Source organism: Mya arenaria, chromosome 11 (assembly GCF_026914265.1).
Source record: "Mya arenaria isolate MELC-2E11 chromosome 11, ASM2691426v1".
Lineage (NCBI taxonomy): Eukaryota > Metazoa > Mollusca > Bivalvia > Myida > Myidae > Mya > Mya arenaria.
The window spans coordinates 17770648-17784983 of NC_069132.1; the positions used below are offsets into that span (position 1 = coordinate 17770648).

Consider the following 14336-nt stretch of genomic DNA (forward strand, 5'->3'; position numbering starts at 1 on the left):
TCAATGAATAAATATAAACCGCCACAACAAAACTAGCAAGGGTGAATTAATATAAATAACAACACCTTTACATACAAGCAGACTCCGAAATGTTCCATTCGCGCAGTTAGCGTATGCTAAAATACATCATAGTCTTCAGGTAAACAACTTATTATTGAAGTGACATATCAGCCCAATGTGGCTTATATAAGGAGGTGATTAAAAGAATAACAAGGCAGAGTCTGTAGTTCATGGAACTGGCAGCATAAATTGCGCGCAAACAAAGAAATTAAAGATGGCATTCAAGAATTAAATGGCTGCCATAAATTGCTAATTTATTATAAATGTTATGTTTGAATATGGCAATTTCTATGAACAGAATAAGGATCACAGTTGCCATGATATTATTCCTCTTATAAATTACATCAAATTGCATAAAACATTGACCACTTCAAAAAATACCCCCAAATATGACTTTCCTGTATAGTTTGACCTTATACAGCATATTTCCAGTTAATTTTATATAAAATTTTGCAATCATGTTAAATGTTGGACTTTTGTATAACAATTATGTAATCTAGAGCTGAAATGCTATTTATTCTGCTTTTTTTACTTTTTTTCCCCATCAAATCTTGCAAAATTGTCCGTCTACAGGTAAAATGCTGACAAGAGGGGCCAGAAGTAAAAAGGGCATGTTTGGCTGTAAAATACTCAATTCAGAATTTAATATTAAACTGCATGCAAGATCCGACTATATTTCAAAACCAACTAAAGCCAGTCAAGGGAAACATAAAAAGTTATAGCATTAACATTAATGTAAGTTACCTAGTCTTTTCAGAAATCTTGGATTTCAATGGTGGATGAGATGAAGTTCTAAGATGGCAAACTAGAGTCTTGGACCCGGCAATATGTACATCTAATCCTCTGTACATGGAGTTGAGATCTTGATTATATCTGCATGAGCAATTTCTGAAACAACAACAGGCGTGGTCATGAAAATGGTGATTTATCAAATATGTAATTTAAGCAGCTTTTAAACTTAAAGACATTCAAGAAAAACAACACTAGAAAAATTATACTCTCTATTTAAGAACCATAACTTTTAGTTTGTTACAGTTATTGCCCTTTGTTACTTTTTATAATCAGGAGCATAACTCAAACAAGAACCATAACGCTTATTTAAGCCATTTACAGAGTAATTGCCATTTGTCCCGACTTTGACATAGTGGATTTCGACTGTATTTACTTTGCAAGTTTCATTTCAATATCTGAGTACTTGTCAGACAAGCACCCCTTATTGAAAAATATCAGGGTAAGAGATGGCAAAGGGGAGAAAAACTCAAACAATGCAGGACAGGATTATGGTTGTTATGCACTGCACTTCCTCTCATTGCCATCTATCTATAATTCAATAAGTTTCATTTCAATCCCCTTAGTACCTTCCAAAATATGGCCTGGACAATCTCTCTTTCAAAAACTATCAGATTAAGAGAGTTTCAGGGGAGATAACTAAAACATGCAGAGCATGATTATCATTCTTAGGTTCTGCACTTTCTCTTGTTGCCATATATCTGCATTTCAATTTTCATTTCAATCTCTGTAGAATTTTCCAAGAAACGGCCTAGACAAGAACACATTCTCTAAAATATCAGGTAAAGCAAAAATATATCCAAAATTATGCAGGACAGGATTATGGTTTTTGTGAACTACACTTCCTCTCATTGCCATCTATCTATATTTTAAGTTTCATTGCAATCCCTTTCGCAGGGCTTCTAAAAGTTTGGAGACTCAACCGGTCCAGACCCGAGGACATCGACCCCCCCCCCAAAAAAAAAAATCCCCCTCCCCCCACCGCTATCCTCAAAAAATCCTAGAAATGTCCGAAAAATTATTTCACACATTTTCGCGAAGTGCAATTTGTAAGCATTGCTTTAGAGCTATCATAACTGATTTATATGGTAATTGATACAAAATTATTCCTGAATGAGATCTCATCAAATTCTGCGGCAGTCCTATCAAGGAACACTGCGATCGTAGTTAATTGCGACCGGCGAAAAGTGGTCAGACGACAAAAAGTGAAACAGTGTTATAATTTATTTGCATAATGCTACTACAGTGGATCAACATTCAACTGTAAATCTTTAATTAATCTAAATCAGGTCTTCTATAAGTTTGATATCGACAACGATTTCCTTAAAATGATATAAGCGACGCTTTTCAGCTTTCAAACTCTGTAATTAATCAATTTTACGAAAATGTGAATTTGAAATATAAAGATCCATACAGTTATATATTTAAACGTATAATAGACTCTTAAAATCAGCTGGATTCCCAATAAATTTGGGATAAACTGACCCAAATACAAGCGACTATATGCTGCTTAGTCTTATATATGAATACAGGTTTTTAATGATTCACAGAAGAACCTCAGCCTTTGTTGTGAGATTTTGTTTTAACTGGGGGGTTTTCTATTTGTAGTAACAGTGACCTTGACCTTGACCCTAGGGGCCCCAATGCCCACGGAAATCCTCCATAAGCTCTTCCACAATATGTCCACCCTAACCAAAGTTATTCAGTACCAAACAGTTATCTAGGGCTTACATGCAAAACCTTAACCAAGGTGTGACGCCGACGCCGCTGACGCCAACAACAGGGTGAGTAATATAGCTCTCCTTATTCTTCGAATAGTCTAGCAAAAAATGTGCCTGTCAAGGGCCATCATTTGTATTCAGGGTTAATATGGAGTTATGTTACCTAATTTGTGTGATGGCTCCTGTGTTATGTTTGAAGGCCATTAATTGAGCAGTTGCCCAAAAACTTTAACCCAAACTTTTTAAGTTGATCAAGGGCCATATTTTGTTTAGGATAATATGGAGCTATGTAACTTGATTGTGTAATGGCTATATACAACTGTGTGAAGTATTAAGCCAATTGAATGAAGGGCAAAGAAGTAATTAGTGAAAATCTCAACTTGCCATAAAACTTAAACAGGACACAATGTGCCCTAAAATTTTTGCCTTAATTTCTAAGACAATCAAGGGTCATAATTTATATTTAAGATAACATGGTGTTTTCTAAACTAACTGTAAGATGCCTGTCAAAAATTGTATGAAGTATGAAGTCCACTAAATGAAGGGTACAGAAGTAATTAGTAAAAATGCCAACTTACCCTAAGTTTTAACCTGACACAATGTGCCCTAAGACTTTCACATAAGTTCCTAAGCCAATCATAACGCCATAATTTGTATTTAGTATAATATGGAGTTATTTACCCTCATAGTGTGATGGTCCTGAACAGTCGTGTAAAGGTTTAAGTGAATTGAAAAAATAAGGTATTGGAGTTATAAGTGCCAACTTGCCCTAAAACTTTTACTACAGCTAACACTGACACAGACACTGGGGCACGTAGAAAAGCCTCCCTATTTTTCGAATAGCCGAGCTAAAAATGTAAAAAGAAAAAAAGAACAAAGTGACAAACGCCCGTAAAAAAAATCCAGCATGAGTCAGATATTGAACAAAAAAAACAGGAAAGGCCCGTAACTCTTTAAAAAAATACAGCATACACCCCTTTGCTTGGTACCAAACACTTCTAAAGTTTCATTTAATTCGGCCATGGATTTTGCAGATGAAGCTCGCAAAGGATTGTGTCTATAGACAGACGAATGGATGGACAATCTGTGTTCAGTAAAATCCGCTTACAACAGTGTTCTGCAATGTGTATAAAGATACCCAGATCATTAATAGATAAATATATATATATTTTTCTGTTTTACACATGTATTATATGGCGATACCAGCAAGTAATAGCAGTGTGTATACCACAAGATAAATTACGTCATATATGCGTCGGAAGGTGACATTTTGCTTAAAATACAGACTAAAATCAAAGATAACTATTCTTTTACTAAACCATTTTCAATCAAACAAAGGGCAGTCTAAGTTTGATAAGGTGATTAGTTTCATCAAACACTTCGACAAACCAAAATGTTTTGACAGTGCCACGCCAGGTTTGTCGAAGTGTTTTAAGAAACTAAACTCTCAATAAAACTGCGGGTAAAAGACCAAAGACAGGGCTCCGTAAGGGGCGTAGTCAGCGCTATGTTTCATTTAAAATGATGGAGAGATAGTGAAGTTAACTTTGTTTAAAGCCTTCTTTCAAAGCAAAATACTGCCTTCCCAGGTAGCATTTATGAAGCAATTTATCACGTGGTAAAGTAGTTCATTTTCCATTTAAATCATACAAGTGAAATGTGATTTCCTTGATTTCATGTAACACATTCTTCCTCACTTCCTGTACAGTCGAAACCCGCTCAATATTCCAGGGACCAGCCAAAATACTTTGAGCCTTGAGAATATCGAGCCAAGTGGGATTTCTTACTGAATGTGTACTTTTCTTTGATATGTTAAAGTATTGTTGACCTTGTTTGTTATTTGCTATGTTAGCTCTGCAAGAGAGAGCATTTATTGGACATTTACCATATACACATCGTACAGTTTTGCAACATTACGCATTCTATACTATGAAAATATCATTTGATTTTTTATTTATTTTTATTTATGCAATAGAAATAACAATATAAAAACATCTATGCAAAAACAATAAACAAGCTATCTTTATACAGTGAGGAACACATATGCATAGCTTATGTTGTACCGGGTCCTTTTCTAAATTGCTCAGTATTTTACATTTTTATGTATTGGAGAAACATTCAGAGCAATTTTTTTATGTGAATGATGCCTTATCAAAATGCATTATGATTCATACATGTTATAAAAAAATTAAACATTAAAATTTTGTACTCGTGCCAATATTAAAGACAAAAATTAAAGTGATGCCATGTTTGCCAAAACTGTGTAAATTTGATAATAATTATGATACCAGTCAAGCAAATCTAATCGATTAGCCCCTTGTGTTAAATGATGCCAAGCAAACAAATCAAGGTGTAAAATTCTTACTAGGGACCGCAAAGATGACATCGAGCTTGGAGAAATATTGACCCTCAAGATATCGAGCCGTCTGATTGAATTTTATATGATTTATACATGTTATAAAAAAAATTAAATTTATACTCGTGCCAATTTTAAAGACAAAAATTAAAGTGATGCCATGTTTGCCCAAACTGTTTAAATTTGATAATAACAAGAGTTGTTGGTCAAACATTATGCCCCCCTTGAGCGCCATGTTGTCAGGATTGTTTGGACAACTGATCGAAATATGCATGGACCTCCACGTCAAGTTTTAGGGCCATGGGTGCAGGCAGTGTCAAGTTATCACACAGACAAGCTTATTGCGTTCAAGGTCACTGTGACCTTGAACTGATCACCCCTTAAATTAAAAGGGGTCATCTACTGGTCAGGCCGAACCTCCAAGTCAAGTTTGAGGGCCATGGGTGAAGGCATTGTCGAGTTATCACTTGGACAACTTTTCATCATTCAAAGTCATGTGACCTTGACCTTTGGCCAGATGAACCCCAAAATCAATAGGGGTCATCTACTTTTCTTTGAAGGGGGGCATAAAAAAATCAGCCCTTTTAAACCTGTCCAGGCCAAAGAGGATATCCAGACTTAAGCGATATCGAGCCAATGAGTTTTGCCCGTATTTAAATTACAATTTCATTTTCAGCAAATGAAACAGCTCATCAGCCTTCAGCCGGCTTTTTGAGCTCAGCCTATTCAAAAGTGTTACCATATTTGGAAATGTATTATTCCTGTCCATTATATAGTTACTTCCCTTTCAAAACATGATGTGCAGTTTCATGTTTACATTCTTTCAAAATAAATTTATTTGTGAGTTCTCTTTTAGCCCTTGAAAACAAAATAATACATTAAAAATATTAAAATTGTTTTGTTTTGTTTAAATAATACATTTGTTTCTTAATATACATTTGCAAATGTTGATGGCATTGGTTTTTAGTTTTCATTAAAAAATGAATCTACAGTATAACAACAAACTGGAAAAATAATAGCAACTGATGATTTGTTATTTCAAATACATGATAATTAATTGTCAAACAGTATAGTACCAATAAGGAAATGATCAAACATTTTGTATACTGCAGTCTTAGTGAGCATTGCATGAACATTATTTTTTCATATTAGAATCACTATAAACAAAATATATACTGGAAGGATGTGGAAGATATCAATCCTTCAAAGTTGAACTGTTGTTAAAATAATTAAATTAAACTCAATATCTTTTTTGCCATCCTGTTCAAGAATTACTTTCACAGTATGGTTACACACTGAATCAATATTTTGAATTCAATGCGTATTGGCCAATAAAAAAATAGGTTACATTCTAAGTTGATTCTCCACGCGCTCAGCCCTTTCTTAATGAAATAAGATTTTGCTTAATATCTACTTACTATTGCTCAAACAGGAAAAGACGTCATAAACATATCACATAAATATGATGTCATCAAACATGTGATGTGTCCTCTTTTTCGGACACCAAGTTTGGTGATAAGTACTTGTAGGTTAAGCCAAATTTGAAAGCAGACACTGTTAATAAAGTTTTCGTCAATTCATGGGTCATAACTCTGGAGTGATAAAGCCTTCTTAAGTTATTGATCTGACAACATACTGGACGCCGCATGCAAGCCCCCCTGTCTGCCTGCCTTTACGCCAGAGATAAAACTATAATATGCCACGTTGTATGATCAGGCGAATAAAAAGAAAGCAAGTTTCATTAAAATTATTTTGTTCATGTTTTGATTCCACCAGATATCATCTCAGTATTCATTCTTAATGGAATTAAAAGGTCAGATATACATATTTTGTCTTAAGTTTTTTTGAGTACTCCATTTCTGCAATGCATGTAGCAGGGGAAATGGCATTGCTTTGTCAGTTTGTGGCTTTCAATCATCATCAGCACGGGTGAAACAGGTAAGTCTTTCTTGTTTTGTTTTTTTAAAAGCAAAAAAGTCTGTGATGAAAACAATCTGTTATTCATCATAATATATGTGTTATACACAATTTTATTTAACATGTCCAGGAAATATGTTAGTAAGCTCACCATAGTCTCGCTTACAAACAGATTTCCTGAATTAAAATGTATTATATGTCTACTTATAACAGATCCTAAATATATATATAACATAATTGTTATGATACAGTGAATATGTTGGTTTTACCTCGGAGTAATTGAGCAAATACAGCTACTGGTGAGTTGGTCATCACCAGCTCCTCCTATCACCATCTCTAGGCACCTAGCTATACTGTCCCCACTCATTGTAATGAACAGTAGGAGACCTCTTCCACGTCCACAGGCAGCTATTTATGAATGTTCTGAAAAATGCATTATGAACTGAATCATTATTTTTCTTTTAATACACCTCCTGACAAACTGATTTAGAAACAAGTGTCAAAGTATGATCCTGCAATGGACTACATACATCACTTAGATTCTTTCACCTTAACTATTACTTCCACAGGGCGGGACACTAATATTTTTATCAGGTGACCCACAACTCCCAAAAATTGGTGACCCGTTAAAAAAACAGGGTATCCTGCAAAATTTGGCAAAAAACAACTAAATAATTTATTGTTTTAAAATAAATTTGGCAAAAAAACAACTAAATAATTTATTGTTTTAAAATAAACTAAGAATCTGTCTATAGTCTTTCAGTCTTTTTAAAGCCTTTCCTCACCAAGCTTTTATTTCTATGTGGGAAATGGCTCTGGAGCACCGCTTACAAATTGCCACATCATGAAATATTAATGACATAATTCACATCGCAAAGAATTGTTTTTATCTAGTGACCCGGCGGGTTCCCTAGCAAATTGGCTGTGGTAATCTTGTCAGAAAATTGGGTGTCTTGGGTCATCGGGTTACCGTAAGTGTTGCGCCCTGGTTCAAATCAGTCACAGTCAGTTTGAAATGCAACAAATATACACTGCTCATTTAAATTATTATTACAACTATCTATAGAGTGTCACTTATGACAAGTAATTCAATAGATTTGGACTCCTGAAACAGAGTCAGCTCAAGTCAAGAATCTTTTACAATCCATACAACACAATAGATGGTTGCAGGCAGTTTACAACCATAAGTGAATATTGGTAAGAAGAACTTTCCACAAAGAGCAAATGGCCCAAGAATGTGAATCTCAAAAGAGCTGAACAAAACCAAGAATAATATGAAGGCCTTAAAGCTGCACTCTCACAGATTGAACATTTTACAACTTTGTTATTTTTTGGATTGGAACGAGCCAATTTTCGCGATAAACCATTGAAACCAGCTATATAAGACTGCTGACAAAAATAAGATCACAGATTTTTATATTCAACTTCAAAAAATAATTTTTATGCATTTTTCTTAAACTGTTAGTAACAGTTTAACTTTAAGCAATAAAACATTAATTTTTGAACGGAAAAATTCAAATCTGCGATCGGATCTTTTATCAGCAATCTTTTATCATTGGTTTGCAGATATAAACACAAAAATTTGCTCTTTCCAAGACAAAAAATCACAGTACCCCTTGATCAAAAGCTGTTTGCGATTGCTATCTGTGAAGAGATCAGTTTATCATCACGTAAAGCTCCAATCAAGACAAAAAAAAATCTGCAAAACTTATTAGTTAAAAAATACAGAATACTAAGTAGAATTGGTGCGAAAACCGGTATGGGCAGAAACACCACGGTGAAGGTTAATACAAAAAGCATCCAAATTGAGAAAATTGGACGTTTTAAAGATGTAGCCAAGCAAAAGAAAAAGGTGATAAGAGTTCCTTTAAGGATATGACAATTCTCGGAATATGCCCAGGGTAAAGCGAGCCTTTGTGAAATGCAAAGATGGAGAGAAAAGCCAAAAGAGAGTAACCCTAAACGGCATCTGTCATTGTTGTACTAAAAAAGTGAAAACCCTGGCATCTAATATTATTCACTTCTTAATGCAGTAATGTAAGATTTTAGTGCCTGGGTACCCCGTAATTTTAAACCATGCAATACTAATACAAAGCAAAATATGTTTCTTTGTAAAAAAATTCATGTTATAAAACGTTTTTAACAATTTGTAACTGGATGGCACCGTATACGGATCTTAAACTGCCGTTTTAACCTGTATAAACTCAATTGAGATGATATGAGTGACATCCTTTTCTACATAAATCTAACCAAACTAGTTTTTTTACCATTTATTTCTCTGAAGAGCCAATTTCAGCTAAAATGTCAAAAGCTTGTTACTGTTTGTAAGATGCAGGCATTTTTTTACATTGAAATCTGAGGGGAAAAAGTGTGTCTTATAACCAGTCATTTATGGTAATATTTCTGAAATGGGAGTAGGGTAATAAGTTTGAAATAAATTTATTTTTTTGTTTGGTTTTGAAGAAAATCATACACAGAATTTATCAAACTGTTCATAGTTTGAAATAATATTACAACATTAATTAACTGTTTTTTTTCAAGTATCTATAACCTAAATCAAAAGGTTTTATGAAGCCCCTTAATCCCTTAGGAATTTATGACACGTGTCACACGTGTTGCCCATTGATTGGTGTGCGAGTGCCAGTGTTGAAAAGCTCCCTTCATTCCGTTCTTTAATCATTGCATAAAACAATACAATGTTATGCTGAATTCCTGATTCCTCTACAAATGAAAATGAATTCAGGCACTATCAACACATTTTAAAACCATTCAGCACTAGGTGTTAAAAGATTTGTGAAAGTTGTAATTTGAAAGCATTTGAAACACTATGTGTTATTCATGATTTTCAGAGTGTTTTATTTTTTGGTGTGTTTGTTTATATTCCTCCACAAGTAACATGGGGTTGAATGCAATAATATATACAGTGGAAACTCACTAACAAGGTCCTGACTGGGCAAAATTTCCGGTTTAGTGAGGATTCCGGTTTAGTGAGGATTTGATGTACGGAGTAAGTTTACTCAAAATATTAACTGAGTTAACCTTTAAAGGCTTTTGTCCTCCAGGGACAGTTCAATTCTCCGACGTTTAGACTGTGGTTGAGACGTGATTAATGCACTTGCAAAAGTGATAAGCATAATTAAACATTTCTGCGTTTTTCTTTTCTCCAAGTCTTGAAATAAAACAACTCGCGTAATTTAATGCTTGTTTAGTATGTTTAATAGTTTAATTAATGCACCGATCTAATTTGATTCAATCATAGCAATCTTTAGATAAAACAACCCTCCAAAATGATCACTAAATAACCGTTTCTAGTTCTTTATTTTCTGCAACAAACAAATTAATGTTTCAATCAATTTTCTTTTCACAAGTTTGATTATCGCGCGACAGTTAATCCACAGCGCAATCATCATTATCGATTATCGAGTAAACACAACACCACAGGTGTTATATTTAACGACGCACCGGCTGTCAAAACAAAGTGACACGTTATTTGCGAATTCCTAATACACAAAATTATTTTGACATGTTTGAACAAATAAATGTCCGGTTTTGTGAGGTAAAATTACGTTGACAACTAACAAATTTTCTCGATTTTTTGTCCGTTATCCGGAATTCCGGGGTTCCGGTTTTGTAGGGATTTTTTCACATTGAAAATAGAAGGGAAAAACCGGGACTCTGAAAAATGTCCAGTATACCGAGGATTCCGGTTTTGTGGAGATCCGGTTTAGTCAGTTTCCAAGTTGTAACATCAATAATCGTTTTGATTAGGTCATGTACTCAGAATGTTAAGATATTGTTTTATTGTTGTTTCAATACAGGCTCTTTCAGGGGTCAGTTGAAATGATAACTGTAGGGTGGTCGTAACCGGCCCGTGCTCCAACCACTCGAACAAAACGGTTACTTTCTTTTTGCAAGAATTTGTATTCTGTCACTACCAAGGGTTACCGTAGAGGCGACGACAATCAACCTTAAATTCAGCACCCCCCCATCCCCCTCCATCAAAAAAAGAAAGACCTGTTCAAAAGTCTGATTATATAGGAATGTCACACATTTTTGCGATGTCTTTTCTGTCAATAAGTTTTTGCAATGTTGCAATTTGTAAGAGGGCTCTAGAGCCAGCAAAGCCGATTCAGATAGTCATTGATAAAAGCTTAATTCAAATGAGATTATCATTGAGTTCTGTGGCGTTTCTAACAAGAACGACTGCGATCGTAATTAACTGTGGCCGGTCGGAAGCAGTCAGACGACAAAAAATGAAACACTATTATGATTTATTTGCTAAATGCTTCTACAGTGGTCAACGTTCAACTGATACTCTTGAATAATAATATATATCTAGATTTATAATAGGGGCTTCATGCTTTAAGTGTGATATCAACAACGATTTTTTCATTACTGCGAATTAAAGTGACGTAAGCGGCCCACTCTGCTTTCAGACTATGAAGTTAATCAAGTGTGTCGCTGTTTATATCCTTTATATGACTAGGTTTATTAATTCAGATTTTTAATGCTTTCGCGGATTAACAATGACAAATGCATTTATCTTTAAAACCGTTTTTAACCAGCAATGGTTCTTTATTACAATTTCAATTTAACAGTTTGGTACTCAACAAACGGATATATCGTGTAATGACCGACGACGACATAGCATATTGCCATATGAAAATATGGACCGATTTTAACACTTAATCAGGATAGCTGCAAGCACATAATTAACACATAGTTTGTTTAATTGTGTCTTCTGGGACCTACTGATACACGTGATTGGACCGATCGCAAGCGTCTGCGTAGCAGAAAAAGCAGCTGGTTGCATTGGTCTGATGGTAACTAAGACACTTTTATGACCTATTGGGGGTAGTTTTGAATGTGTGAATAACCCATGAGTTTCTACAACTTGTACTGACTTAGTCATTTTGACCGATCCAGGTTTTTAGAAGCCCTGGTGGGGATGATGGCATGATGAATTCGACCTTCATCATCAGACACAGACACACGTGTACAAGAGTTGTGGGAGCAGAACGAGGCACAGGATATTTTGTGCAATTATTTCCTCAGGGATAGGGTAGATCTATGGCTAAGCTTTTAACGAAACAGCTAAGTAAATAAACAGTTTTTTTTTTTTCCATGTACAGTATATATTTTATGAATTCTTTTATTATCATTTGTTTCAAGTATGTATATTTGTTGTGTATTTTCTTTGAACTGTATGCTTCTATCTTGATTTTGAAGGGGGGGGGGGGGGGGCTGAAAAGTCCTAGCGCTTTTAGGGGTTGAAATGACAAAGGAATTGAACTTGATTTCACAAATGAGTATGGAGTTGAAAAGTCTTGGGGTTGTAATAATATATGTTAAATCTGACAGCCAACATGGTGATCAACTGATTAGTCATATAAACAGCCGCTTCAAAGTCTTTGACGATTTTTGTTTTGACAACTACGCGTCCATATCCCACTTGTTGGTTTCCTAGCCAAGAATGACAGATCACAGGGCTAAGTATATTGAGCGGAAAGATAACAGGTACCTGCCAGATGGTTAAAAAATTGGCGATGCTTCGTTGACAGATCAATCTAAATTTGAGTTTCATGAAACCTGGGAGTAAGATTACTGTATTATTGGTCCCAAATGAAACACTCAAGTGTATTTATGAGAAAGCCCAAGGTATTGGCTAAAAATAATTTATGTTTAACTTAGGTGGTTCCATTTAACAATGTAGTGTTAAATATGGTGGATTTACAGTTGAAGAATATATTTTACATTGGGATGAATCAGTCGACTTGTGGCGTTTAGGGAACAAAATGAATAGCCAAATGTTAAAAATGTTCACTATACCCAGTACGCACATTATTGTGGCTACTAGTCTAAAATAATAGACGTGTTATACGGGATTCCTCCAATCCGTAAAGGATTTGCCATATCAAAATCTAAAAAAAATCCGTCAACGTACAATTATTTGGACTATTGTGGCCACCTGCTGATGATTTATCAAGTGGGACAGTTTAATCAACTGGTATAATACGCAACATTTTACATTAACAGTATTTCACTATGTGACTTACCTATAATAAAATTTAAAAAAATAAAAACATTGAATTAAAAAGAAGTTTTCAAGCTGACATCATATTCTCTATTTTCGTTTTCAAGTTGGATTTCCACGGCCAGCTATAAATAGAAATGAGCGCAGCCAATAAGGGGCGATACTATTTCCCGGTCCCGGTCTCATCCGGTCTCTGTTTTCAAAATTTTATAGTAGGTATCGGGCGTGATCGTGAAGGTGTGAATGACCGCGGGAGGTAATAGGATTGCAAAAGATTACAGTTGATTAACGTTGTTAAGAAAACAAACATTAGATATTTGATGATAATTATTTCATTTTTTATATCAATAAAACAAATAATAAATTAAGGCAAAGATAATAAAACCCATAAAATATACACATGTACTAAAATTAATGTCATCAATAACAAACACATTGTTTTTTTGTTGTTGTTGTTGTTTTATTTTTCTATATTAAATTCAGTTATAAGTATACTAATGATAAAAGTAATACAAATGTAAACAATGCATGAATACAAGTAAATCAATTTTGCAAGTCAACTCAGTACTTCAGAAATTCTAACATTTTTTGTTGAAGTGACACTCGTATTTGTAACCGATACAAACACATTCATAACAAACATAAATTTTGAGTAATAAACCTTTAACTTTTTACTAAATAATATATTTATGCAAAATATAAATAACTGATAACAAGATTGTAACCGTGTAGCTGAGTACGCAAAACTATTAAAAGACTGGTGAATGCTTAAAGATTTAAAGTGGTCAACTATCATAACATAAGGTAGGAATATCGTGTTTTTTTCACTTTTCTTTCAAATTCAACACGGTGCCAATTATGAGATATGTATTTATCATGTTTGGTAAGTTCAAAAACAACAACATGAATTGTAGTATAAATCATTTGGGAGTAATAGTGCATCTTTAACTAATGATTTTGTTGCAGGAGATGAACTGCCACGACCAGTTGTCTAATGTATTTCTGCCTGATTGTCTATTTTTAATTTTTATCCCGACGTATTTCATGTGGACTCTTTTTTTGCATTTTCAATTATCGCAAATAACTAAACAAACGACGAAATCTAGCATTTCAAATGAACATAATGTTTTTATTTTGAAAGTCTTAGGGATACCAGAAAACGCTGCCGATCGCGACTTCTCATCTTTTTAGGAAACAGATAGACACTAACAACGAACTTGACATTTGTATTTACATAGCCATTCTTAAAACAAAATTCAACAGCAGTTGCAAAGACACCACAGTCATGTACATTTGGTTGTTGTTGAACTCGCAGAACCTCATTTGCTGAGATTTGTTACTTAAAAAAAATTCTGTTAGTTGTATTTGAATATTGTTCTTGGGTTCTTGTGTAATTTTATGTTTTCACCTCAATTGTAAAAGTAATAACTGCTTTCTTTGGTCGTCTGTATGCTAGTTG

At 34.3% G+C, this 14336-nt stretch overlaps 1 protein-coding gene across 1 annotated transcript in view; it reads right to left on the reverse strand.

Moving 5' to 3' along the window:
• LOC128207648 (uncharacterized) overlaps positions 1-12995 on the reverse strand; it is a gene marked incomplete at its 3' end in the record, with an annotated part of 35599 nt that extends 22604 nt beyond the window's left edge. The window contains 3 exon segments of the mRNA XM_052910704.1: positions 805-948; positions 7113-7266; positions 12900-12995. Coding sequence (XP_052766664.1) covers positions 805-948; positions 7113-7210 — 242 coding nt within the window.
• Positions 12996-14336: the final 1341 nt, after the last annotated feature.